The sequence below is a fragment of the Sciurus carolinensis genome, chromosome 5, assembly GCF_902686445.1.
Source record: "Sciurus carolinensis chromosome 5, mSciCar1.2, whole genome shotgun sequence".
NCBI classification, from domain to species: Eukaryota; Metazoa; Chordata; class Mammalia; order Rodentia; family Sciuridae; genus Sciurus; species Sciurus carolinensis.
In genome coordinates, this window is record NC_062217.1 from 150,143,926 (window position 1) to 150,171,400 (window position 27,475).

A 27,475-nucleotide genomic window follows, 5' to 3' on the forward strand; every position below is an offset into this window, starting at 1 on the left:
CATTAGGCTTTTCTTTTTGATTCTTTCCCTTCCTGCTGCTGGACACCCCTGTGATCCCTTTGTTTTCTGTTGAAATGAACTGAATTGCTCCATTTAGAGTACAACCACACTCATCACCAGCAGCACATGACTGAGCAGCCAACACATCATACCTCACAAAATAAAAACCTGGAAAAGGAATCTCCCTGGCTGAAGCTTTGCTGCAGCTCACCATACTGGGCTCCTCTGACACTGACACAGCTTGATTCAGGGGAAAAAGACTCTGGGGTGTGTGTGCTAATTCAAAAGTAATAATTACATTACTAACAGTTTTCAGAAGATAAGGCCAATGAATCTATACAGAGGCCTAAGAGACCAGTAGATGGATTCTGATTATACATTTATTTGCCTGTGGAGGTTATAATATCCTGAAAGGCCTTGAACTCTGATGTTCTGAACTGGAAATAATCATGTTTTGTCTGAAAGCAAATCAGTGTCAGTCAAATTCCTTAGAGCCTAGAAAGTTACTGCTTGACATGGGACTACTGAAGTCAGGTTTACCTTCACACCTCTCCAAGCTAGTTATGAAGATTATATGGAGTGGTAACTAAGAAGCACTTTGAAGAAATATGAAGCTCCTTTTAAATGTATAATTGTGGTTTTCACTGTTTTTTAGGGGACAGTATTTATTCAAAAACAAACCTCCTGATGGGAATGCTCCTCCCAACTCTTTTTATAGAGCACTTTATCCTAAAATTATACAAGACATTGAGGTAAGAATCTATGTATGTTGGGGTATTTGCCAAATGATAGAGAATCATCAGCATTCCTCAGTGTCAGTATTGTTACAGCAAACCCATTAAGGTTTATTGATATTGATTAAAAATCAATATCTTTACGAGTGAATAAAGTAGGTAAAATATAGTAAATTGCCAGGTAAATTTTGTAAAGCTTTAAAAAATTATTTACTGATAGATAACTAGATGAGTGAGAGCCAAAGAGGGATTCATTTCTTCTAATAGCAGTGAGAACTATTAAATTTCTTCTTCTCAGCTGATATTCAAATGTCTTCAGAATCAAGCATCTGTTGGTAGAAATGACCAACACATGTACGAGCACTAAACACCCAGTCCTACCTAGTGCATATTTTTAATCTGCCCTAAATTCTATACATTGGTTACCATTGATGTCAGATAAGAGTTTTGTTGAGATCCTTAACTAATCAACTGCACCTTACCATTCCTTCTTCTTAGACAATAGAATCTAATTGGAGATGTGGAAGACATAGTTTACAGAGAATCCACTGCCGGAGTGAAACAAGCAAAGGAGTTTACTGTTTACAGTATGATGACCAGAAAATAGTAAGCGGCCTTCGAGACAACACAATCAAGGTGAAGTCTCTTCACTTATGGGAGTTTTGCTAAGGCAGTGAGGGTAACCACATAAAGCAATCCAAGGCATAAACCCTAAAGCATGTTTCTAGAAAATAAGTGCATATTTTAGAGTAGTTCTAGTACCAAAACCAAAATCATTTCCTTAAAGAACAGATTCGCCCCCCGCAAACCCTGCCCCCAGAAGAGCATACAGACGAATAGTCTTAGGGTTAAATTTGCTTTGTGAAGTGTATCAAGGTGGGGATGGGAGGTATCGTTACTTTTTTGGCCCTCATAATTATAGGCTTGTCCAGTTCCTTAATGAAAAGGATAAAGTTCTCATTAGAACTAAAGCCACATATATACAGGTGCTTAACTGTACCTGTAGAAAGGAATGCATTCCTCACTTCTCTGGGCTTTGATTCTTTTGGGGGATCAAACACATAATAGAGTGAACAAGTCTCCACAGCATCCCATTATCATTATGATCAAAAGGATCTTGTTTGCCATCCTAGATCTGGGATAAAAGCACACTGGAATGCAAACGAATTCTCACAGGCCACACAGGTTCTGTCCTGTGTCTCCAGTATGACGAGAGGGTGATCATAACTGGATCATCGGATTCCACTGTCAGGTAGAAAATTTCGAATGCTCTTTTGAACTCTGAAGCAGATCTGCTCCATTCTTTGTCACAGTAATTTTGTATGTATCTGCATGAACATGGTTCTGAAACTAAAGAAGAATAAATTTTTAGCTGCCCCCTTTATTTATGTCAATCTAGAACAGAAAACTTGATTTAGGAATGGTTGGGTAAGTTTACATTTTTGCACATTTAAATAACTGTATGTTCTGCTTTAATTTGGAGATCATGCATTATAGAAATTTATCTTTATGATAGATCACTGCATTCCCTCACAGGGGAATGATATGAATGGAGTGAAACCTTCCTTTCAGGTGGTTATAACTATAGATCCGACATACATTATATCTTTAAAATGTGTACAGGTGAGCAATAGTCTATCTTTGCCAGTCCCTCCCCTACTGTCCCTGCAGTTTTTAATTGCAAGCTTCACTCAGGGAGGGGCCTTCAATTTCCAAAGGCATTAGTGATTTGATGACACAGCCATTATGCTGCTGGAGTCCAGTGTAGCTCAAGTTCTGGGTACCAGCAGCACTGTTGGAAACCTCTGTTACGAATTTTGCCTTAAGCTAAAGGATTTAGCAAGCATAATGCATCAAAAGTAACTTTAAGAGAAAAAACTAGGGGGAAAAAAAAGCAGTTAACTACATTGTTAAATTCTCTGAAGTTAAACGTTTGCGTTGGAAGTTATCCTCTGTGAATAGGATAACTGGTTCTTGTCACATGATTTCAGGGCATAGCAAATCTAGTTCATGCAGTTGTCCGCATTTAACATTTATAGGTGCTTGTGGAGTGCCTCACAGGCAGTGAAGCATTGTAGATAGTTACATCATTTATAGGATAAGATGTAAATTATTGGGCTGGGGTTGTAGCTCAGTGGTAGATCACTTGCCTAGCACATGTGAGGCACTGGGTTTGATCCTTAGCACCACATAAAAATAAATATATAAAATAAAGGTATCGTGTTCATCTACAACTAAAAAAAATTTTTTTTTAAAGATGTAAATTTTTTTTTTTAGTTACTGGGAATCGAATTCAGGGCCTTGAACATGCTAGGCCCATGCTCTATCACTAAACTGTACCCCCAGCCCCCAAAATGATTTTTATTAAAAGGGAGTTTAAATTAGAAAAAGGAAATAAATGTTATAAAAGTCAAGTCAATACTCAAAAATAGAGTAATCAAAACAAAATATATCATGACACAGAATTTCTCACACTTGGGCCCCTCCCTCAGTTTTGAAGCCCATATTTATGGTGGGAGGCTGTTCTACCCTCTGCAAAGCACAGAACTCGGGATTTAGACTTAGAGTCTGTGTAATCTTGGCCCTGTGTGGTGAAACCTACAATCCAAAGTAATCAAACTAAAGTTAACATTAAATCTATGGCAGAAGCATCTTAACCCATGTCGTTTGTGGTTCCTGAGTATGGTCAATGGGATGGGCACTAATGCTACTGTTATTAATCAAATTCTTCATTTAAAATGTATCTTCTGAATGGTGTCAAATTGAATGTCAAAAGTTTTATAATAATCCTGAAATCTGGACCAAATTGTCAGGTGATGGTGGCTGCTGCCCACCAAAACTTGCCCATATTTCAAGTCTTAAGGATTCCACCCTTCCAGCACCCCATTCCCTTCTTCCTCTCACTCTCTCTGTCCAACCCTCCCTCTGTCTACTGCTTCCCTGTGTCTGTCTCAAAAGATAGAGTATAATACTTCCCATGAAAGTATTGGGGATGGGGCATGATGGCCATATATGGGTAACATGTTGTAGCTTGAGTACCATCTAATTCTCAGGTATCCCTTCCAGAGTATGGGATGTAAATACAGGTGAAATGCTAAACACGTTGATTCACCATTGTGAAGCAGTTCTGCACTTACGTTTCAATAATGGCATGATGGTGACCTGCTCCAAAGATCGTTCCATTGCTGTGTGGGATATGGCCTCCCCAACTGATATTACCCTCCGGAGGGTTCTGGTTGGACACCGAGCTGCTGTCAATGTTGTAGACTTTGATGACAAGTATATCGTTTCTGCATCTGGGGACAGAACTATAAAGGTAATAAGGCATTTTTCACTAAGTCCTCGACTTAGAGCCAGGCATGGTGGTATACACCTGTAATCCCAGTGACTTGGGAGACTGAGGCAGAAGTGTCTCAAATTCAAGGCCAGACTCAGCAACTCGGTGAGACCCTGTCTCAAAATAAAATGAAAAATGGCTGGGAATGTAGCTCAGTGGCTAAGCACCTCTGGATTCTGTCCCTAGTACCACAAAAAAATAATAATTATAATCATAATAATAATGACACCCCACTTAGAATAGGGAGTTGATGTGAAAATTTGATCAAGGGCAACTACATATTTAAACGTCACTATGAATAACAGTATTTAATTCAGAGACTGATACATGTGTAAGAAAGTAATGAGTGAGACAAGTTGTACAACAATTTTAGGGAGATATTTTGTTTCTATAAATAATGGTGACAGGCTGGAGATACAATTCAGTGGTTGAGCATTTGCCTGGCACATGCCAGGCCCTGGGTTTGATCCCCAGCACTGCAAATAATAACAATAATAATAATAGTATCAACAGTAATAATACATTAAGTGTGAGAAGGGGAGGGATAAATTTAAGTTCAAGAAAATCTATCTGAAAGACTGGATTATCCCATAAGGGTAAATTAATCTGATGAATGTTCATGTGCTAGTAATCAGCTCAAAGTAACCCTGTTACCATGAAGTAAAGTTTTTTATTTTACCTTGCTGCATTTTTCTGAGAAGTTGCTGTCCCCTATTGGGTCAGTCCTGATATCTGCTTCCTGAAGATTCCAGTTGCCATTGATTTTTCTTTTTCTTTTTTACTGGTGAAAGCACCAAATCAACTGCTCAATGTCATTTTCTGTCTCAGGTGTGGAACACAAGTACTTGTGAATTTGTAAGGACCCTAAATGGACACAAACGAGGGATTGCCTGTTTGCAGTACAGAGACAGGCTGGTGGTGAGTGGCTCATCTGACAACACTATCAGGTAAGCAGCAGGTGCCCTTTCCCAGAGGGAATCAGTATTATCCTCTCATTCAGTAATTGTTCACAGATCTTACAAATCTTTGTGTTATGTTTATAATCAAATATTTTAACTTTCTGTAGCTTTTTACAGGTCAAAAATTTATCCCAAGCAGAGAAGCAGCACAACAAAGGTTTTTGTTGATGTGTTTACTTCTTGTAACAGTTTTGTCACCAGATAGGTCTATTTTAGAGGTATTGCTTCAGTAAGGAAATAAAATGGATGGAGGTTTAAGGACATTCTTTTAAAATTTCTTTTGTCTGCTGTTGAAAAGTATTGATAAATAGCTTACAGACCTTTCTCTTTGTTGCTGTTATTTTTTTAAAAAAGCATTTCTTACCATACTACAAATTGTGTGCTCTTGTCTTAAAATTAGATAATTAGCCAGTCACCTGTCTTTAAAATTGTGAAGTATCCGCAAGTTGAAGTACTTTTTTTGTGTGTTTTTCCCCATCTCAAAGATGAATGACACGTAGAAATGATTAGAATTTGGAAGATTTATCTGTTCCCCTCTCTTCAATGAAATACTAAGACAATAAAAAGGCCATTTAAAAAAAAAAGCTTAAAAATTAGAAAAGCAAAACAGAGCTATTGTTACATATCTAATTACTTCTAAAATCACTTGAACTGTTCTGAAAGCATACAGTTTTTTAAATTATTATACAAAACTTCTTCAGAACTAGCTTTGCATTTCCATTACACAAAAAAGAATACCCTGGACTGGGGTTGTTGCTCAGTGGTAAAGCGCTTGCCTAACACATGTGAGGCACTGGGTTCGATCCTCAGCACCACATAAAAATAAGTAAAGATATTGTGTCTTATCTATAACTAAAAATATATTAAAAAAAAAAAAAAAAAAAAAAAAAAAACTACCCTGAACCTTGGGTGAGAGCAGAGAATGTCTTCAGTAGCAGAAGTGGAGATGCTTTGTGAGGGCCAGATGTCACTGACAATCTACACCTCATTCTTTTTAGTGGTTTCAGTATTCTCCTGACTTGGTCATTTCCTTCCCAGACAGCTGTGTGTTTTGAATTTGTCCTTTTTATTCCTGGGAGAACCTGGTTATAGAATTATAAAAAGCATTGTGCTTTTAAAATACATAATGTATTTGAACTTAAGTCATACATTTTTCTGCCCAAGTTATATGGCAGAAAGGAAATAAATTATACTGAAAGCCATATACTTTTATATGATGGTTATTAATCTTATTTTTGTGGATTCTTTAAAGATATATGAACTATATTACTATAATATTCCAGGATCAGAAAAGAACACATGAAAATTCACTTGACTCAATTTTCTCTTCCAGATTATGGGACATTGAATGTGGTGCATGTTTACGAGTGTTAGAAGGTCATGAGGAATTGGTGCGTTGTATTCGGTTTGATAACAAGAGGATAGTCAGTGGGGCCTATGATGGGTGAGTTTGCTAATAAGGTTTAAAAACAAATTGAAGGGCGAGGGGTGTAACTTAGTCGCAGAGTATGGGCTTAGCATGTGTAAGTCCCCTGGGTTCAGTTCTCTGAACCAAAAAAAATTTTTTTTTCTATGTCTCCATCTTAATTCTTCTTAGTTTATGATGTTCAATGTAACCTTTCCTTGTTTCTAAAAATTTATGGGTTTCACAGTATTTATTTATGCATTCATCTCGCCTTTGTTTATTCTTTTCTCAAATATTCTTCCCAGTCATTTTATTGCACTTGTTTTGCACTGACTTTTATTACTATTTTGGTTATTTGGTTATATTTTTGTTTATTTTGCTTTATAAAGCAAAGAATCAGACAACCCAGTATGATAGGATATGCATATAAAATGGTAACATTAATAAAATTAAAACATTCAAGGACAGTATCTAAGGTTTAGTACAGCAGGATCTTGGATTTGGATTTTGATCTCTGATTTGGGGGTGGGGGTAGATACTGGAGGTGGAACCCAGGGCCTCATGCGTGCTAGGCAAGCACTCTTCTACTGGGCTCTACATATCCCTCTTTGATTTTGAATTCTTTTAGCGATTCCTAAAACTCTAACTCTCTTGTTATCACTACTAGCATTTCATATATAATGAATTTATTAATCTTTATTTTCTTCAGTCTAATATCCTGTGGTTTTAGAATCCATTCATGCTATGACTAGATCCTGTGTCTAACAGTACTAAGTACAAGTAAGTTAATATAACAAGTATATCCATTTATGAAGAATTCTATCATTTTTTTTTCTTGTCAAGGTGCCTGATCTGGGGTGTGGCAGGGGGAGTAGGCTATAATTCAAATATAGATAACTTTTTAAATATCAGAAACTAGCAACATTATCTTAGTTCTGAGCTGACTATAAAGTATAACCAGCACTTCCTCTGCTTTGAGTTAGCCATTACTGTCATAACCCTATTCAGGCTGTAATGATGTGTTCAAGGTTATATTTTTAGGCTTTGGTCTGTACCAACCTCTTTTGAGTTTTTCTTTTATATACCTTGAGGAGGACCTTTAATTAATTTTTGGAAGGGCTAAACTTTTCCTACTTAAGTGGAAAAATAAGGTTTTGCTTATATAAAGTCCAGAACTCTTAAATGGATTTCAGTTCACCAATACATGTGAACATTCTTTTTTTTTTTTTTTTTGTGGTACTGGGGATCGAACTCAGGGCCTTGTGCTTGCAAGGCAAGCACTCTACCAACTGAGCTATCTCCCCAGCCCCATGTGAACATTCTTAGACCAGAAAGAAGATACCTCAGAGTTGTAGATTTCTAGGTCTGAGTAATCTCTTACCATTAGGATATCTAATACATGAGATCTCTTGACCCCAAAGTATAGGTATAACTTTATCATTAATTATCTTCAGTTTGGTTAAAGCTAACCTATTTCTCATTTTTAGGTTAATCATTTACAGTTTCTCCTGTTAAGACCAATAACCTTTACCCAAGAATGAAAGCAAAAATCAAGTTTCAAAAAAAAAAAAAAAAATGTATTCCTGTGAACTGGATTTTTAATATATAAACTGTATTCACCATCCATGTTGAGTTCCATGACCTCATGCTGTCATTTTTTGCATTCTCTTAATTTTTCTTTTAACTGAGTTTTTGTCTCCTTTTTGATCTTTAGAAAAATTAAAGTGTGGGATCTTGTGGCTGCTTTGGACCCTCGTGCTCCTGCAGGGACTCTCTGTCTACGGACCCTTGTGGTAAGAGCCTTGTTGCCCAGAAGGGTTTTGAAGAGCAGGTATGAAAAGAAATTCAGTGTTGATATGCTGTGGAATATAGACTGGGATTTGAGAGTTAGAATCTCACAAAATATACTACTAAGCATAAAGTCCTCTAATACATGACAATAAAATATGTTTATATAGTGCCTTTCATCCAAAAGTGCTTTAGAGACTATATATGGAGAGGAATGTGGCAGCTGTTTAACAGCTGCACAGCAACTCTTCAACAGTGTAGTGCAGGAAGTGAATAAGAATTCTGTATCCACCAGAAACAGCAGGGGATACTAAGGGAGAGAGAATATAATTACTCAAATTGGAACCTGTCCAGAATCTGAGGACCTGCACACCTGTGCCTGCAAAAAGTACCTTGAGAATCTGAGAACCCTCTGAGTCAGCCCCTTAGTTTTTCATCCCATTCATGGGATAGTGCCTCCAGCAACTTAAATCCCATCCTTGTTATTCCCTTTATGCTTCTGTCCGAATACTTGACACATGGGGAAAGAAGGGAATCAAAAAGAGGAATGTCATCTTTAAAAGCACTGTATTGGGCTGGGGAGATAGCTCAGTTGGTAGAGTACTTGCCTTACAAGCACAAGGCCCTGGGTTCAATCCCCAGCACCACAAAAAAAAAAAAAAAAAAAAAAAAAAGCACTATATTATTTACTCAGATTGGCAAATGCTGAGAATAGAAGATTAGGTGGGGTACCAGGATGGGCAGAATCTTTTACATAACTCAGGAAAAAGTCAAGAGCAAACATTCAAAGCCTGATGTACTAAATCTTGACTCTCAACATATAGTGGTCTTGACTCTGGAAAAGAAAGGGAGATGTGTTTCTTTGTTTTCCTTGTTGGGTTTAAAGCACATTCTTTCAGCAACTGACATGCTTTACCATGTTTCACACATGTCTTTTAAAATATGTACCTTCTTTCATTTTGAATTAACCTGAAAAGTCTGACTTTTAAGATATAATCATGCAGCAAAATTATCCTTTTTCTTAGTGTACTTCCATGAAATTTTCTGTTGTAAAATGCAGTTAAGATAGAGAGCATCCCCTTAATCCCCAGAAGTTCTGTTATGCTTCTTCATATCGGTATATTCTCCCAACCCCTAGCAACTATTAGTAACCATTCATCTGATTTCTATCCCTAGTTTTGCTTTCTTACAGATGTCATATAAATCATAGCATGTAGCCTTTTGAGTTTGGCTTTTTTCACTTAATCTGAAACTAATCATGTTTTTGCATGTGTCAGTACTTTGTTCCTTCTTATTGCTGAGTAGTATTCCATTGTGTGGATGGAACCAGTTTGTTTATTTCTTCACTAGTTAAAGAACATTTGGAGTGTTTCCAGTTTTTGTTGATTTTGAGTAAAACCACTAAAAACATTTTTCTAAGCTTTTTATGTCCATACTGTTTTCATTTCTCTTGGGTAAACATCTAGGAGTACAATTTCTGAATCCTATGGTATAAGTATATATTAAAAGAAAGAAACCACCAAGCCACCTCCCAAAGTGGCATTTTGGATTTTGCAAAGGCAAAATGTTCAGCATTTTTTCCCTAACAATATGTGGGAGTTCCATTTTTCCACATCCTTGCTAGCATTTAGTATTATCAGTATTATTTAAAAATTATAGCCATTTGAGTGAGTGTGTAGTGGTATCTCATTGTAGTTTTTTTTTTTTTTTTTTTTTTTGGGGTGCTGGGGATCGAACTCAGGGCCTTGTGCTTACAAGGCAAGCACTCTACCAACTGAGCTATCTCCCCAGCCCCACTCATTGTAGTTTTAATTTGCATTTCTGTGATAACTGATGATGTTCACCATCTTTTCACACACTTACCTCTTTTTGTGAAGTGTCTGTTCAGATCTTGTGACCATGTTATTTATTGAGTTTTTTAAAAACAGATTTATTAAGGTAAAATTAGCATCTAGTAAAGTGGACATACCGAACATATATAATTTAATAAATTTTGACGTGTGTACCAGTAAAACCATAGGTATCGTGTGTGCTTCTTATTCCATCCCATCCTACCTCATTGTGCCTTAATCAGGTAGCTCCTAATCTGCAATCTCTCAACATTGATTAGTTTGCATTTTCTAGGATTTTATAAAAATGAATCAGTACCAGTTATGTTCTTGTTTTGCCTCTTTTTACTAAGCATAAATTACTTTGAGATCACCCATGTTATTGATGTGTATCAATAACTCATTCTTTTTAAGAAATTGTTGTAGTATTCCACTGTATGGTTATACCACAATTTATTCATTCACCAATTGATGGACATTTGAGTTGTTCTCTTTTTTCTTTTTTAAGCTATTAGAAATAAAGTTTCTAAAGACATTTATGTACAAGTCTTGGGTACTTAACCAATATGTATCACTGTATTTTTAATTTTTGTCATTCTAATAAGCTTGGTACCAATATTAATACCTCATTATGGTTTTAATTTGTATAGCCCTATTGATTAATAATTTGAGTATCTTTTCATGTTTTTTTAAATTGGGGTTTTTTTGCAGGGGAGTTTACTGGGAATTGAATCCAGGGGTGACTTACTGCTGCTGAGCTATATCTCCAGGCCTTTTTTTTTTTTTTTTTTTTTTTTTTTTTTTTTTTTTTTTTTGAGACAGGTTCCTGCCAAGTTGCTTAGGGCCTTACTAAGTTACCGAGACTGGCTTTGAACTTGTGATCCTCCTGCCTCAGCCTTCCCAGTGACTGGGGTTATAGGCATGCCCCACTATACCCCACTTCTATTCATAGTTTTTATTTGTCATCGATATATCTTCTTTAGTGAAGTTTCTATTCAAATCTTTTACCCATATTTTAATTTAGTAGTTTTCTTATTGTTTTGAGATTCTTTTATATATTATGGATTAAAAATCCCTTCTCAGGTATGTGATCTGCTGCAAATATTTTTCTCCCAGTCCATGGCTTATTAAAGTCTTTCTAAAAGCAGTTTTTTTTTTTTTTTTTTTTTTTTTTTTTCTTTCTTTCTTCATACTAGGGATTAAAGCCAGGGCCTTGTGCTTGCAAGATAAGCACTCTACCAACTGAGCTATCTCCCCAGCCCTAAAAGCAGTTCTTGCTGGCACAATGGCACATGCTTGTGATCCCAGCTACTCTGGACCCTGAGATAAGAGGATAAAAGAAAAGGCATGGTAGTATTCACCAGTAGTCCCAGCTACCCAGGAAACTGAGGTGGAGGACCCCCTAAGTCCGTGAGTTTAAGACTAGCCTGGGCAACATAGAAAGACCTCACCTCAAAAAAGTAAAACAAAATAGTAATTTTAAGTCTAGTTGTATCAATTTTTTTCTATTAGGACTTCTGTTATTTGCTATTATATCTTTAAAAAATCTTTACCTAATCCAAAGTCACAAAATTTTTCTCTCTGTTTTCTCTGGAATCTCTATAGTTGGATGGTTTACGTTTGGTTTGTGGTCCATTTTGAGTTTTCGTTGAGTTTATTTTTTATTTTTTGGTACCAGGGATTGAACCCAGGGGCAGTTAACCACTGAGCCACATTCCCAGCCCTTTTTTGTAATTTATTTAGAGACAGGGTCTCACCGAGTTACTTAGGGCCTCACCGAGTTGCTGGGGCTAGTTTCAAATTCGCAATCCTTCTGCCTGAGCCTCCCGAGTTGCTGGGATTACGGGCGTGCGCCACTGTGCCTGGCGAGTTAATTTTTTTAATATAGTACAAGGTATAGATCAAAGAGTTTGGGGGGGGGGGGTGAAGTGCTCTTTTTATATCCAGTTGTTCTAACATCATTTATTCAAAAGGCCATCTGCTCTCTATTTAAATAGTCTTTGCATCCTTGTGAGAAATGGATTGACTGCATATCAATATAGGGTCTACTTCTGCATTCTCTTCTGTTCCATTGTCTGTCTTGATCTACTATCATGCTTTCTTGTTAGCTGTGCTTTTTAGTAACTCTTGAAGTAAAGTAGTACAGTCCTGCAACTTTGTCTTCTTCTTCAGAGTTATTGTGGATTCTTTGAATTTTTCATGTAAATTTTAGAATTAGTTTGGCAATTTGAACAAAAGAAATTCTCGGGCTGGGGAGATAGCTCATTCGGTAGAGTGCTTGCCTTGTAAGCACAAGGCCCTGGGTTTGATCCCCAGCACCAAAAGAAAAAAAAAAAAAAAAAATTCTCCTAGAATTTTTATTGGAATTATGTTGAATCTAGATTGATTTGGAGAGAATTGATTTCTCAACAATATAGGGCCTTTTTTGATTCGTGAACAGAATTTTTCCATTTGTTTAGGTCTCTTTAAATTGGTTAGCAGATTTTTATATCTCTCATTGTAAATGTCTTACATGTCTTTTGTTACATTTGTCCCTAAGAATTTTATATTTTTAATGCTATTGGATATAGTATTTTTAAACTTGAATTTCTGATAAGTCACTGCAAGTAGAGTTGGGAATATATAGCAGGAGAGTGCTTGCCTAGTTTTCTAGTATGTGTAAGGCCCTGGGTTCCATCCCCAACAATGAGGAAAAAAAGAAAAGAAAAAAAAAGCAGAGGTGAGTGCTACTCACTGCAAATATATAGAAATAAACTTTTACTTCTTTTCTAATCTACCTTATTTCTAAATATACCTTTTATTTTACTTTCTTGTTTTATTACACTGAGTAGCGTCCCCAGAACAATGTTAAAAGAATTGGTAAATGTCCTCCTTATTCATGATCTTAGGCAAAAAGCATTGTCTTGCACTATATACATGTGTGCGGGGATTAGGGGTAGAGGTGTTGAGGGGATAGGGATGAGAGATGTCACCTGTGGGTTCTTCATAGACACTCATTATCAGAGAATTAAGAAATTATTTTCTGTTTCTAGATTGCTGAGAATTTTTATTAGGAATGAATGTTGGGTTTTTAAATGCTTTATATGTGTTCATTGATATAACAGTGTGGTTTTCACTTTAATTCTTTTAATTGGTATAGTACATTGATTTTTATGTTGTTGGATTCACTTTGCTGATCTTTTTGAGAATTTATTTGTATTGGTGTTCATAAGGGGCATTGGTTTTGTTGCTTTATTTTCTTGTGTCCCTGGTTGGCTTTCATGGTCCTGGTTTTACAAAATTACTTTGGAAGTATCTCCTTTATTTTCCGAAAGAGTTTACATAGAAGTGATATTACTCTTCTTTAAATGTTTGATAGAATTTACCAGTGAAACATCTGGACCTGGAGTTTTCTTTGTGAAAAGTTTTAATTACAAATTATACTAATTTAATAGATATGGTACTGTTCAGATTTAATGTTCCTTCTGGAATCAGTTTTAAGACTTTGTCTTTCAAACAATTAGTCATTTCATGTACTTTATCCAGTTTATTGAAATAAAGATATTCATCGTACTCTTTTGCTATCCTTTTAATGTCTGTAGGATCATAGTTATGTCTGCTTTTTCTCTTTCACTGATCTTTCATTTTCTGCCTTCTTAAGGTAGAAACTTAGGTCACTGAATCTGGGACTTTCTTTTTAATATAAACATTTAAAACTATAAATGTGTCTGTAACTCTTAACCACTGCTTTGATTGCATCCCAGAAAATGTCAAGTAAGTCAAGTTGGTTTATAATGTTATTTAAGTCTTATGAATATTTAGTGATTTTCTCTTTGTCTATCAATTTTTTATTGTTAAATTACAATTATACATAATAGTGGGATTCATTATGCCATATTGTCTTACCAATTATTGAGAAAGGAAATTTTCATCTTCACTGTAATTCTTTTTTTTATGAGCTATATTGATTTTATTTTCTGCTTATACTGATTATAAAGTGTTACTAACTTTTAAAATCAGCACTAGACTAATTCCAAATATAAAAATCTACAAGTCATGCTTATGAATTATTTTACAAATCTGAGAGAACATGAGATTACTAATTATTTATATTTCTATTTAAAGCAACACAGATTCTTGGAGTTTGTTTTTAAATTAAAATACAGAATTAGGGACAGGAGTGGTGACATATGCTTGTAATCCCAGCAACTTGGAGACTGAGGCAAGAGGATGTCAAGTTTGAGGCCAGTCCCAGAAATTTTGCAAGACCCTCAGCAAAACAAGACCCTATCTCAAAATAAAATATAAAAAAATTTTCAAAAAAAGGTTGGGGATGTAGTTCAGTGATACAGTGCCACTAGGTTATCTTTACTGTAATTCTTGATTTGTCTATTTCTCCTTTTAGTTTTGACAGCTTTTGCTTCCTGTGTTTTTTTAACCTTTGTTATTGGATACATGCACACTTATTATGTCTTAATGATGATCTTTTAACATTATGAAATGTTTATAATCTTTGTTTTGAGGAATTGTGCTTTTTTATGATTATTGTTTGTATAATATGTCCTATTATATCCTTTTAACATAACTGTCTTTATATTTAAAATGAATTTTTCATGATTCAGCATATAATTATGTCTTGTTTTTTAGTCATTCTGACCATTCCTGCCTTTAGTGGACATGTGTAGAATATTTACATTTAATGTAATTTTGATATACTTGCTTTTTTGTTGTTGTTGTTTTGTTTTGTTTTGGTTGTGGTGCTAGGGATTGAACCCAGGGTCTTGTGCATGTGAGACAAGCACTCTACCCAGCCCATGATGGGGTTTTAATGAATCATGTTGCTATTGTCTGTTTTCCTTTTTGGGGGGCCTCGGGAGAAGTGTGCTGAGGAATGAACTCAGGAATGCTAAACCATTGAGCTACATCCTCAGCCCTTTTCATTTTTTATTTCGAGATAGGGTCTTGCTAAGTTGGTGAGGCTGGCTTTGAACTTGTGTTCTTCCTACCTCCCAAGTTGCCAGGATTCCAGCTGTTTTTCCTTTTCATTCTTTGTTTTCCCTGTTTCCCTATCCTTTGGGCAGGGGATATTTTTTAGGATTTTGTTTGATCTATAATTTTAAGTTATTAGTTATATATTTCTAATTTTAGGAGGGTGAGTAGTATATGTATATTTCATTTATTACCATTCACTGTCAAATGATACTACAGCACTTCATGTATAAGCTAAGAAACTTACAACACCATACTTCAGTTCCTTCCCTCTGGTCCTTTGTGCTATTATTGGCATAGTTTTTATTTCTAGTATGTTATAATCCCCACAATAGATTTGAAAAAAATTTTTTTCCAGTGCTGGGGACTACTCAAACCCAGGGCTAGGTGAGAGCTCTTAGAACTAAGCTACATTCCAGCCCTTAAGGAAATTTTTAAATGGAAAAAAATGAAGAGTAGTTTATTTTTTTACTCAGGCATTTGCCTTTCTGTTGCCCTCCATTCCTTTGTATAAATCCAAGTTTCCATCTGATATTTCTTTCCTTCTGCTTAAAGAACTTCCTTTAACAGTTCATATTCAGATATGCTAGTAGCAAACCCTCAACTGTTGTTTGCCTGAAAATGTCTTTATTTTGCCTTCATATTTGAAAGGTACTTTTGCTGGCTAAAGAATTTTAGGTTGACAACATCTTTCAGCTTTTCAGTGTTGTCATTTCATTTTCTTCTGGCTTGATGAGAAGTTATTTATCTTCATTCCTCTGTATGCAATATATTTTCCCCCATGGCTGTTTTTTTTTTTGGGGGGGGGGCAGGGTGTTGGCATTCTGTTTTTTTTTTTCTTTTGGTTGTTGTTGTTGTTGTTGTTGTTGCTTTGGTTTATTTGTTTGTTTTCATACTTCAGAGCAAGGAATGTTAGCCAGGTCACCAAAAAGACACAGTAGTCCTTAATATATGTGCACCTAACAACAAAGCATCAAAATATATGAGGCTCCCCCCCAAAAAAAAAAAAACCTGATCTGCAAAGAACAATAGATGAATCCATTATTATAGCTGAGACTTCATCAACCCTACTCATGATTGGCAAATCTGGCAGACAGTAAATTCAGTAAGAACATAGTTGAACTCAACAGCATCATTATTAAGTTGCATATAACTGAAGTTTGTGGAAAGCTTCATCCAACAACAACAACACATTCTTCTCAAGCTCCCATGGAACATTCACCAAGATAGTCCACAGTCTGGGCCGTAAACATACTTTAACAAATTTAAAAGAATAGAAATCATAGGATGCATCCTCTCAGACCATAGTGGAATTAAAGTAGAAATCAATAAGAGAAAAGTAGCTAGAATTTCTTTTAAAATGTGGAGATTAAACAGCTCCCTTTTAAATAATGCATAGGTAGGAAAAATCTCAAGAGAATTTGAATTTTTTTTAAATTAAATGAAAATACAACTTACTAAAATTGGTGGAATACAGTGAAAGCACTGCTTAGAGGAAAATTTATAGCATAAAATAGGAAAGAAGAAAGATGTAAAATGAATACTCTTCTATTTGAGGGATCTCAAAGAAGAGCAAGTTAAGTCCAAAAAAAGAAGAAAAGAAGCCAGGTATGCTGGGCATGGTCTGTAATCCCAGCATCTCATGGGGTTGAGGCAGGAGGACTACAAGTTCAAAAACAGCCTCAGCAAAAGTGAGACTTTAAGCAACTCAGATGAGACCCTGTCTCTAAATAAAATACAAAGTAGGACTGGGGATGTAACTCAGTGGCCAAGTGTTCCTGAGTTCAATCCCTGGTACCAAAAAAAAAAAAAAAAAAAGGAAAACCAAGTGTGGTGGATGGCACAAGTCTGTAATTCCAGCGGCTTGGGAGACTGAAGCAGAAGGATCAGAAGGGTAAGGCCAGCCTAGGCAACTTAGCAAGACAACATCTCTAAATAAAATTTTTAAAGGATTATGGATGAAGTTCAGTGGTACACCAGTGTTGTTGGGTTCTATCCTAGTAGTGCCATACGAGAGAGAGAGGGAGAGAGAGAGAGGGAGAGAGGGAGGGAGGGAGGGAGGGAGACAGAAACACTCAGAATTGAAAACAGGAGATCAATAGAGAAAATCAGGAACACCAAAAACTGGTTCTTTGGAAGCACCAGTAAAATAAATGAGCCAGACAAACTGAGGAAAAAGACATGTTTCTAATTTCAGCAATGAAAGAATGGCATCACCACAGATTCCATGAATACTGAAAGGATTGTAGAGTATGATGAACTGCTCACTCATGTCCACAGATTTGGTCATCTAGATGAATAGGACCAGTTCTTGAAAGATATCATCTGCCACAATTCACAAAAAGTAGACAATCTGAATAGGCCTTTATCTGTCATGGTTGAATTAATAATTAAAAACCTTTCAAAACAGAGAACACCAGCCTCATATGATAGGGTTCACTGGTGAATTCTACCAAACATTTAAGGAAGAAATTATTCCAATTCTCTGCAATCTCTTCTACAAGATAAAAGCACAGTGAATAAAAACACATTGCTATGGAGCCAACATTAACCTAATACCAAAACCAGACAAAAACATTACAAGAAAACTACAGACCAATATTTCTCATGAACACAGACACTAGTGTGTGAGCTTGTTTATATCTTGAGAATAATGCAAAATGATGCAGTCATTATGAAAAATAGTATGACTATTCCTCAAAAAATTAAAGATAGGATTGCCGTCCATCAGTCCTACATCCAAGTATATATCTAAAAGAATTAAAGGCAGGACTTTGAAGAGATTTCACACCCACGTTCGTGGCAGTCTTGTTCACAAATACCCAAGAAATGGAAGCAACCCACGGTGTCCATCAACAGTATGGTATTAGGAACAATGGGACATTTTTCATAAGTTCAAATATGAATTTTTAAGTAGGATTTTTGTTAATATATTTTGTTCATATTTAAGGATGATATTGTTACCTTGTGTTTAGTTATTTCAGTTTCTGAAATTGTGTAAATGGTAGTAATGTGTCAATAAAATGTAGTAACTCTCAAATTTAAAAAAAAATTCACAAAATATGAGCAAATTGAATCCAACAATATATAAAGAAAATAGTAACGCCATGACCAGGTAAGATTTATTTAAAATAGAGTATGCAAGGCTGATTCAGATTCAAAAATCACTTAATGTGTTCTGTCACATCAACAACAAGAGAAGTCACATGGGTATCAATAAATGCAGCAAAAGCACTTGACAAACACCCATTCATGATAAGATTCTGAGAAAACCAGGAATAGAGAGGAACTTCCAACTTCATAAAGAAAAATACTAATTAAAACTATAATAAAATACCACTACGAACCTACCAAAATTAAACTAAAAAAGAGTGGCAGTGTTCTGTATGTCCAAATGTGGGACATCTGGAACTCATACATTATTGGTAGGAGTATAAAGTTACACAATTTTTTTTTCTCTCTTAAGTGATACAAATTTTAAAGCACTTCTGTAGTATTCCCTAAAGGTAAACATACAAGTCCTCCATGGCCCAGAAGTTCGGTTCCTAGGTGTGGTAAGTGCATATGTCCATCAAAAGGCGTGGACATAATCACAGCAGCTTTATTTACAGTAGCCAAAAACTGTTATTAGCAGCCCATATGTCCACCAACAAGAGAAAAGATAAATGTAGGATGTTCATACAGTGGAATATCAGCCAGTAACATAAATAAATAAATAAACAAACCACAAACTACTGTTTTGCATGTAACAGCAGAGATGTATCTTACAGATATAATGTTGAGTAAAAGAAACCAGGCACGCAAGAATATGTACTAGATGGGTGTATTTATGTGAAATTCAAGAATAAGGAAAACAATAGTGATAGCTTAGAGTGAAGTAATATTGACTAGTAAACAGTATGAGAGTACTTTCTAGTATGTTGTTTACTACCAGTGATGTACTGGACCAGGCTCAGATCCACTTAAAGAGTCAACCGTTTGATTTTCATGAATTTTGCAAGCTTGTTGATACACCTTGAGAATCCATAAATGGCTTTACAAATTGAGGAAGTTTGGGAAGCATTTACCAGCACACCACTTATTATTGCTCACCACACCTTAATCTCTGTAGAAGGAATTTAGAGACACAGGAAGAATAAAGCCAGGGAAGTACCAAGGAGGGCTCTCTTCTAGGCCAAGCCAAAGAGAATTGGCAGTGAGAAACTAGAATCCTATTTACTATGCCTTACCTAAATATTATTACTTTGTTCGTGAAATCAGCTGTGCAGTATTTGACTTTTCCATTCTGCCTTTAGCCAAATTAAGTTTTCCCTCAGTGTCTTTGAAACAACTAAATGGTAAAGAGCCTTTCCATAGGCTTCTTTGGATATGAGGCTGAATTTGTGCCCTTTTAGTTTTGAGTACTTCAAATTTTTACCCTTTTTGTTTCTGCTTTAGGAGCATTCTGGAAGAGTTTTCCGACTCCAGTTTGATGAATTCCAGATTGTCAGTAGTTCACATGATGACACAATCCTCATCTGGGACTTCCTAAATGATCCAGCTACCCAAGCTGAGCCCCCCCGCTCCCCTTCTCGAACATACACCTACATCTCCAGATAAATAAACATATACTGACCTCATACTTACCCAGGTATGCATATGGCACTGTAGATAGAAAATGGAATATTGGCTACAAGGTGTTACTACTCTTGGAGCTTTCTCATTCTCAGTTCCTTTGTCCAACCAAACCCTATAAAGCAGGAGAAGCAGACAGTGTAAGACAGGGCAGGGGTTGCCCCACTGGGCACTGCTTTTACCAAAGTAGCCATGCTCATTTCTAGAGGAATCTGGGATCCTCCCTGTGTAGTAGAACTAATCATTCCTGCCCCCAGAGGATTGTTTAAAAAAAAAAAAAAAAATCAGTTTGAAAACTTAAGTAATGACCCAAAGCCTGTAATTTTTTAGTTCCCAAATCAACTGAATGCCTGCAATAGAAAAAACCCTTTAAGCCAAGCAGATCATCTAACATATGAATGGAAACATGTCTTGGTGCAGTTTCCCACTGATATCTCACACTTCTGCCTTGTTGATGTCGTTTAATCATAAACAGTAGCTTTTTTATCCTTATCCCATCCATAAAAGAGGAGCAGCTACTCTGAAGTTAGCAAGAGTTCCGTATCTTCCCACTTAGGTGTCCAGCCCCTCTCTGAGGAAGGTAAAAATCCTAAAATACCCAAGTTTTTATATTAGAATATATTCAGATCATACATGGTCTCTTCACAAATGCATTAGATTATTGACAGTTCGGGAAGTTTGGCATCATCTACTAGGGAGTGTTTGTCATTTCTCGTTTCCCACACTGGTTGCGGCTTTTTTGTCAGAGGTACACATTCACTACATGTCTGCACGTCTCTCTAGTATTCTTCTGAGGGGGTGGCCAGCCCCTCTCACAGAGGACACAGTTCCTCGTCCCTCAGCCTCCTTAGCCAAGTTACACAGGCTGTGTGCCCTTGGGCAAGTGACTTCCCAGACTTCAGTTTCCTAATGAGCGAAATGAGGATGCAGATTCTACCTCAGAGCTCACAGAGAATTTGTAAAATTCTTGGTGCCTAGCACATAATAAACCCTGAGTGAAAAGTGGTCATTGTTATTTAATATTGGAATTGCCAGGTACATATCCCCTCTTCTTGCCAAAATTTCCTCTTCCTTAGACTTACATTATTTTGCATTTTTATGTATTTATTTATTTCAAGGAGGGGAGGCTGGGTATTAAATCCAGGGCATGCTAGATGTGCCTGACCACTAAGCTAAAATCCTAGTCCCCATTTTTGTTATTCTTCCTAACTCTGTTTACGTCTCCTTCCTCCTCTCACCTCTAAAACATAGACATCCCTGGACCTTCTGATGTATCTAAACTCACTTCTTTAGCTGCCTTCTCTTTTCCCAAGGCTTTAGTTCCCATCTCATTATAATGACTGTCAAGTTTTTATCTCTAGTCCAGGGCACGTTTCCAGCCACCATCGACACATCTGTCTTGAAGTTAACCAGGAGAACTTCTAGTGCTCACATTCACAGTTCCTCCAGCCATACACAGGCCAGCTTCCCCTGACTCCCCCACTTCTCAGTGCCACCACTGGGTTCCTGACTACTCGAGCAGAACTCCAGAGCCATTTGTGCCTGCACTGCCATTCCAGGGAGCAGGTGAAAGCTTGATGCCCAACTATTGGTCACTCTTAACCTCAGGACATCAGAGTCACTGCTTGAGTACTAGCGCCCTGAGCATGTCAGCAAACCCCACCCTAAGTCCCCAAGCAGGCCAAGGAGCCTCTGACAGAGGCTCCTGTACTACATGGGCAGGGAGCAGCCATAGGGAAGGGCCCCCAAGCCTCTATCCCAATTAACAGCTAAGTGAAAGTTCTTTTTTCTTTTTGAGCAAGTGAGAAATACAAAGAAAGGGGCTAATGACCATTTGTTCTGTTTTCACACAGGACTCATTAAAGTTGCAGTATTTAAGTATCTGCCAAGACCAGATGAGCAACAACAGCAACAATCAAACTCCTACCTGGATTCTCCAGACCAGTGAGGAGCAAGGCTTTGAGACTCCTATTGGGACATAGTTGGTCTACAGCCGACCAGGACAGTCTGCTCGGTGCAGCCGACTGCTTCAGTGCTGCTATCAGAAGATGTCTTCTATCTTGTGTGAATGATTGGAACTTTTAAACTTACCCTAACCCTTTCCTCCCCGCTTCCCCTCTGCACCTGCTTCTCCCTCATTGGGTTCCAGACAAAGATGACTTATAAATATATTTAGTGTTTTGCCATAATTTCTCTTGCTTTGCCATTAAGCAGAACTAGTTTCCCCAGGTGGCCCACATCTAGAAGACAGGAGGATGCAGGTAGACAGTGCTCTGTGTCCCCCTGTTAACTTCAGGAGTGTCCTACACCTTGCCAGAGAAGCCCAGCCCACTATGTGTGGGAGAGACAGAGCATCCTGTACAGCCTTGGGGGGTTGGGGAATGCACTGGAAGACTTGGGCCTCCTGCCTCCATCTTCTTTCTCTTTCTGTCCCTCTTCCCTCCCCACCAAGCCCTCTTCAACCTGAGAAGAAGGTGTGTGAAGAGAATATCCTCAGTTAAAATGAGGCGAATCTGCTAGAAAATGCAACACTTGGAGCTAAATGCGTTCAGTGACAACTTCAAGCCGAGGCTTTTACTGCAAGTGACCGTGTGGAGGCAGTGGATTCTCGAACATGATGCTCTCATCATATTTACAACTCTTCTCTTTCTTCTTCTCCCCACCCAAAGAGGGGGAGGGGACAGAAATTTCCTGGGCTCCATCAATGGCTGCATCTTTTCTGGACTCAGCAGTCTCCTTGGTTCCATGTAGAGTGTGGAAAGGAGTTGCTGATTGCATTTCCTCTCATTAACAATTAGATGTGTAATAAAAAGCATTGTACTTCATCTTAAATCACTGGTAAGGCTCAGCCTACAGAAAGGTTTGAAAAGGCCAGAGCCAGTCACTTGGTGCATTCTGCGAAATGGTTCACATCTTTGAATTCCTTGTGACTGCCAAGACCATAGGCGGACTAGCTTAAGAGATGGTCGGGAGTGAAAGCTGATTTGTTTTCATTTAAGCCAGTAAATACCATCTCTCAGAAATCAATCTAACCTTCTCAACCTTGCACCGGAGAACCTTCTTTCTACTTTTCCCAAACCCAGTATTTGCAAAAGGGCAAAGATGCCAGAGAGAGGATCAGGGTGAAGTTTGGCACACAGGGTTTATTAATGGGCAGAAACTGCCTTCTCTTTTCTTCCTCCTCTTGGCCTTATTTTGCTCTCTACTTTCCCAGTCAATAAAATTTCTCTGGCATTTGGTGGACAACATACACAAATGGACCTCTATAAAGGCACATGTGCCTCACTATCCTGAGAGCACCAGGGCTGCATATCCGGCTTGTTTCCCCAGGCATGAGTGAACCTATTGAGGGGTTGCCTGGGCACACCCTCAGGCCCTGAGGCCACAGGCAGCCTCCTGTTTCCCTTGGAAGAAGAGCAGTCAGGCCCTTTGTCTCTAATCCTAATTCACCCAGTTGAGTTTAAGAGAGCCACTTTTTAACCAGCTGCTGTAAAAATAGAATGGAAGCCTGTTAGAAGTGACCTACAGCCAGGCCACCTTTAGTGCAGGGGGTGGGTGGGGCAGGAGAAGCATCCTCATTCTTCCCCCTGATTTGCAAGAAGGTGTCCCCCTCCCAGAATGTACCCAGACTGAATGTTGTTGTTACATACAGAGAGGCAGGTTATACAAATGCAGTTTTTCTTTCTTGCTTTATGAGTACTTTTAAAGCTTTTAATCGCAAATCATATTCAGAAAATACCTGGGAAATATATTCTTAGTCTAATTCCCTTCCCAGCTATCCAAATGTTATTGTTTTCTACTTAGCCACTATTAGGGTTCCTTGTCTATTGTGTTGACTATTAATGGCTTTTTTGATTGGTTAAGAATTTTGCTGCACATGAAGATGGAGGAGTGTCAGTCCTGAAAAACACACAGAACAGACATGAAAGAGGCATGGGTTTCAAGCATTTCAAATACTGTCCAATAGCCATAACGTTACTAGCCCTTCTGTTATATGCTGCTGTTCCAAAGTGAGAGCGAGGCAGGGGATATAGTTCAGTGGCAGAGCATTTGCCTAGCATGTGTCAGGCCCTGGGTTCCATCTCCAGCACTGCAAAATTTTTAAAGAGTGGGAGCTGCTGACCATTCACTGCTGTCAAGGATTTTGTTCTGAAATCTAGGTTCAGTGAAGGTGTACTGATCCTAAGACAGTTCGAAGCTCTTCCAGTCCATCATACCTGAGATCAGGGCTGGACCCTGCAGATATAGAGCCATTAGTTCAGTTGAGGTTATTCTGCAAGTTGTCCTCTCTGCTGATGGAAATGGGAATGGAGTTAAGTGGTCTGAAAAACTTGAATTGTTCACATTTCTCAGCTCTGGGGGTCATTTACCAGTTCATTGTAGAAGAAATAATCAGGTAAGTAGAAGTTCATTTCCAGAGAAGGTAAACCCCACTTACTATCTCTGCATGATTTCAGTGGGAATTGATTATCACTAATCCCCAACTGGGCTAGAATAAATGTAGAGTTTGACCTTTTTAAAAAGGAAAGCGAAACAAAGAAAGTCTCAGCACGTTTAAAGGAATGGTAGAAAAAGAGCCGAAGATGTCCCTTGGCTCTGAAATGAAGTATCCCCATTGTAGGTCTTTAAACTAAAATTCACTTTCCAATGAAGGGCCTGAAAGAAACCTTTCCTAAAGGATAAGCTGAAACCCTTCAAAAGCAGGTGCACTCAGCTGCACCTATTGTGAACATGTGTCAGTGGCCTCTCTGTTCACACTGAGGCCGCTTCGGCAAGACCAGTCTGGCTTGCTGCTTGTGTGTGTGTTTCACTGCTAAGAATACCCTTTTCTTCCTTAAGTGCAATCTGAAAGTGGGTGTGAATTATGGATAGGAGGCCTTTTATACTTTCTGATGTGTCCTCACTTCAGAGACAGGGGTGGTTTTTTTTTTTTTTTTTGTTTTTTGTTTTTTAAACTCTGTTGACAAGTAATGAAGTCTGGCCTGCATAACTTGTTTTTGGAAAAGATACTCAGACACTCCTGAATTGTTCTGTAAGAAACACCCATTATCCATTTGGGGGGTTTTGTTTTGGTACAATTAAAGCTGCAGAGAAGAAAATATGCCATCTTCTAGTACCATTGATCTGAACAACTGTGGCTGGTCCTTGTTTAGCTCTTGATTGTGTGTGGAAACAAAGGGCTTGGGGTAGAGGATGGGGGTGGAGCATATTAGAAATAATTAGGGCTATTTTTTTCTTTCCTACAATTGGATTAGATAACTTGGTATTGTTGACCTTGGCATCTTCCTTTTGCCTTAGATGTAATAGCCCAGAAGTGGAAGCAGGCCTGAGGGTTAAGCTGCAAGCTTGATTTTGGAGTAATCCAGGGTACTTATAGTTAGAAAATAGGATGCCTACCCCTGAGACCATCACACTCTTTGGTAATCAGGTTTACCATATGTCTTCAATCCACATTGCTGATCCCCCCCCCAACTTGGATAAGTTAACATACTTCCAGGTACACCCAAAACCTACCAGCTGGGTTCATCTCCCCATGTCTTGTCCACACAGCTGATCACTGACAGTCCAGAGCCCCTTATTCTAACCACAGTCTCAATCAGTGCTGGAAGGACAGCCTTCTCTTAGGGGAATAAAACTTTGCTTCTTGATATTTTTAACCCATGATTCATTTATGACATCAGAAATCCCTGAGTAGAGAAACCAAAAGATCATGATCATGGCTACCTGATTTCAGGTGGAACTTTATGCATTGATAGTTGGAAACCCCTTCTGTTGGAATTTGAGCATCCGTGATCTAAAATTTTCTGGAAGAAGGTAACATCTGAAATATTTGTTGCCCGACCAAACCAACTGGCTCTAACTCCTGATTGGTTGTGCATGTGTGTTTTAAAGTGTTTTTTCCCCTCCCAAACCTTCCCCTTCTGGGACACTGAAGGAAAAGACCAACTATGAGTTTAGACTTCTGGGTACCAAGGAGTCCGACACCTTCCCAAATCACTGACCATTCAAGTCCAACCAGACTCGGTCTGAGGGAGATTCAGTGGACTCCAGCCATGGGGACAGGCCTGGCAACAAATGTGACCTTCCCTGAGAGCTTTGGTTGATTCGGCTCTTTGTTCTCTAGATTCTTAAGTACTGACTGCTTTGACTTCTGTGATTATGTTATGGTGATGTGTAGTCAATGTATCAATATGTTCACAACCTAGGTTCATGGCAATAGAGTGTGTTTGGTTTTTTTAACTGTTCAGAAAAAAGTAATTTAAATTCCAAATATAAGATTAAAGTGAATTTTCTAAGTGTCTTGTCTCTTTACCCAAAATCAAAAGGACAGTAATATTTCAAGGTAAATCCAAGGAGTACACAATAGATTTAGTACCTCTTAAGATAATCTGATGTGAGAGAGCAAGATCAAGAGAAGCCAGGGCTGGGTGCCATGGAAAAGTACAGGGCCCCTGGCATGTAAGTTGTATTCCATGTTGGATCAAGTTGAAGCCAAAATGATACCTACTTTGCAAACTTGTGATTATAGCCAGCCACAACCCAACCTGAACCCAGAATTTAAGTTTTCCTCTGCCTCTCAGGAGGTGAGAAGGTTGACTTCCCCTGCACCCCATTTGATCCACTTATATCCAAGTGAGCACACCTCCAGAGAGTCTGCAAGCTGTAAGAACTCCTGAGTGGGGATATTGCTGCTCCCAAGTGAACCCCCTCTTCCCTCCTTAAACCAAACCTAGAGAATAGGTACAAGATTGAAGCAGAAAAGGGCTCTCCATTCCTCCCTGTCACAAGCAAGACTCTTGTCAAAATTGATTCTTACGTATTTTAGACCTGTAGGCTTTTAGGGTTAATAATCCTCCCCACTTGACCAGGCTCTGTCTCCTTGAACCTTTGGCCTCTTTGCCTATCTTAATTTGAGCTCACCACTGTGGTCATTAAGGCAGACTTAGGCCATGGTCAGTGTCAGGGACCCATACAGAATCCCCTAGAGCAGGAAGACTGGCAGAGCACCAGGTACACCCAGCATTTTGCAGGTGAGAAAACAGCAAGAAAGGGACTCACATTGCCAAAGACCACACTGACATTGGTCCCTAACAGTAAGCAGCACCCTAGAGAGCAGCAGGAAGTGGGGAGTCAGCAGAGACCACAGCCACCAGCATCTACCTGATTGCAACCCTTGCCAGCTGGGCACCTGAGCACAGGACTGAGCAGGACCTCACCTTCAAACTGAGTGTGACATCTCTCCCCAGGGATCAGGATCTAGGACTTGTCCTGGAAAGACAGTCCTGTAGCCCACTGTTTCTAAAGCTGGGTTGGGCCTAGGATCCCCCTTTCCTTTAAACCTGTAGCTGTGCCGACATCAGCAATGAGAGGAGGAGACCTCTCTTCCTCCTGATTGGCTCTTGCCAATTAAGGGCATTTTATTAAGCTGCTAATTAAAGGCACTTCGTTAGCAGCAGGAGAGGCCGGGGGGGTGCCTGGTGAGATGGAGCTGAAGCCAGAAGAAATTGTTTTCCTCCCCCCATGGAAGCAGAGGCTCTGTGAAGCCTCTCAGTCCCCCAACCTCTCCCGCTGCGCCTACCACACCCCTTGCTTTCAATTAGCAGCTCTGAGGGGAGTGAGGTCATTACCAAACCCAGGTTGGAGGGCCACCATCACCACCTCAGGCCACAGGCGGCTCTTGGGGGCTGTTCAAGTCCCCAGGCACCTTGAGTCTAGGCCAAGGGAAGGAGAGACTAAGCAGCCCAATAGAGAGAGATCTTGCCCTCCCCAAGCATCTGGTGAATATCATGTGGTCCCGTGACTGAAGCCATCCCAGCAGTCACTTAGTAAACACGATGACC

The 27,475-nt window shown here is 38.4% G+C and overlaps 1 protein-coding gene across 12 annotated transcripts in view; it reads left to right on the forward strand.

Annotated features, from left to right (window-relative positions):
- Btrc (beta-transducin repeat containing E3 ubiquitin protein ligase) overlaps positions 1-25,912 on the forward strand; it is a 181,089-nt gene extending 155,177 nt beyond the window's left edge. For all 12 annotated transcript variants that reach the window (XM_047552922.1, XM_047552924.1, XM_047552925.1 and 9 more), the window contains 9 exons: positions 656-752; positions 1,233-1,370; positions 1,868-1,986; positions 3,801-4,050; positions 4,900-5,018; positions 6,364-6,474; positions 8,150-8,228; positions 19,458-19,650; positions 21,488-25,912. In XM_047552922.1, the coding sequence (XP_047408878.1) occupies positions 656-752; positions 1,233-1,370; positions 1,868-1,986; positions 3,801-4,050; positions 4,900-5,018; positions 6,364-6,474; positions 8,150-8,228; positions 19,458-19,619 (1,075 nt within the window). In that variant the 3' untranslated portion in view covers positions 19,620-19,650; positions 21,488-25,912. The remainder of the gene's footprint in view (positions 1-655; positions 753-1,232; positions 1,371-1,867; positions 1,987-3,800; positions 4,051-4,899; positions 5,019-6,363; positions 6,475-8,149; positions 8,229-19,457; positions 19,651-21,487) is intronic.
- Positions 25,913-27,475: the final 1,563 nt, after the last annotated feature.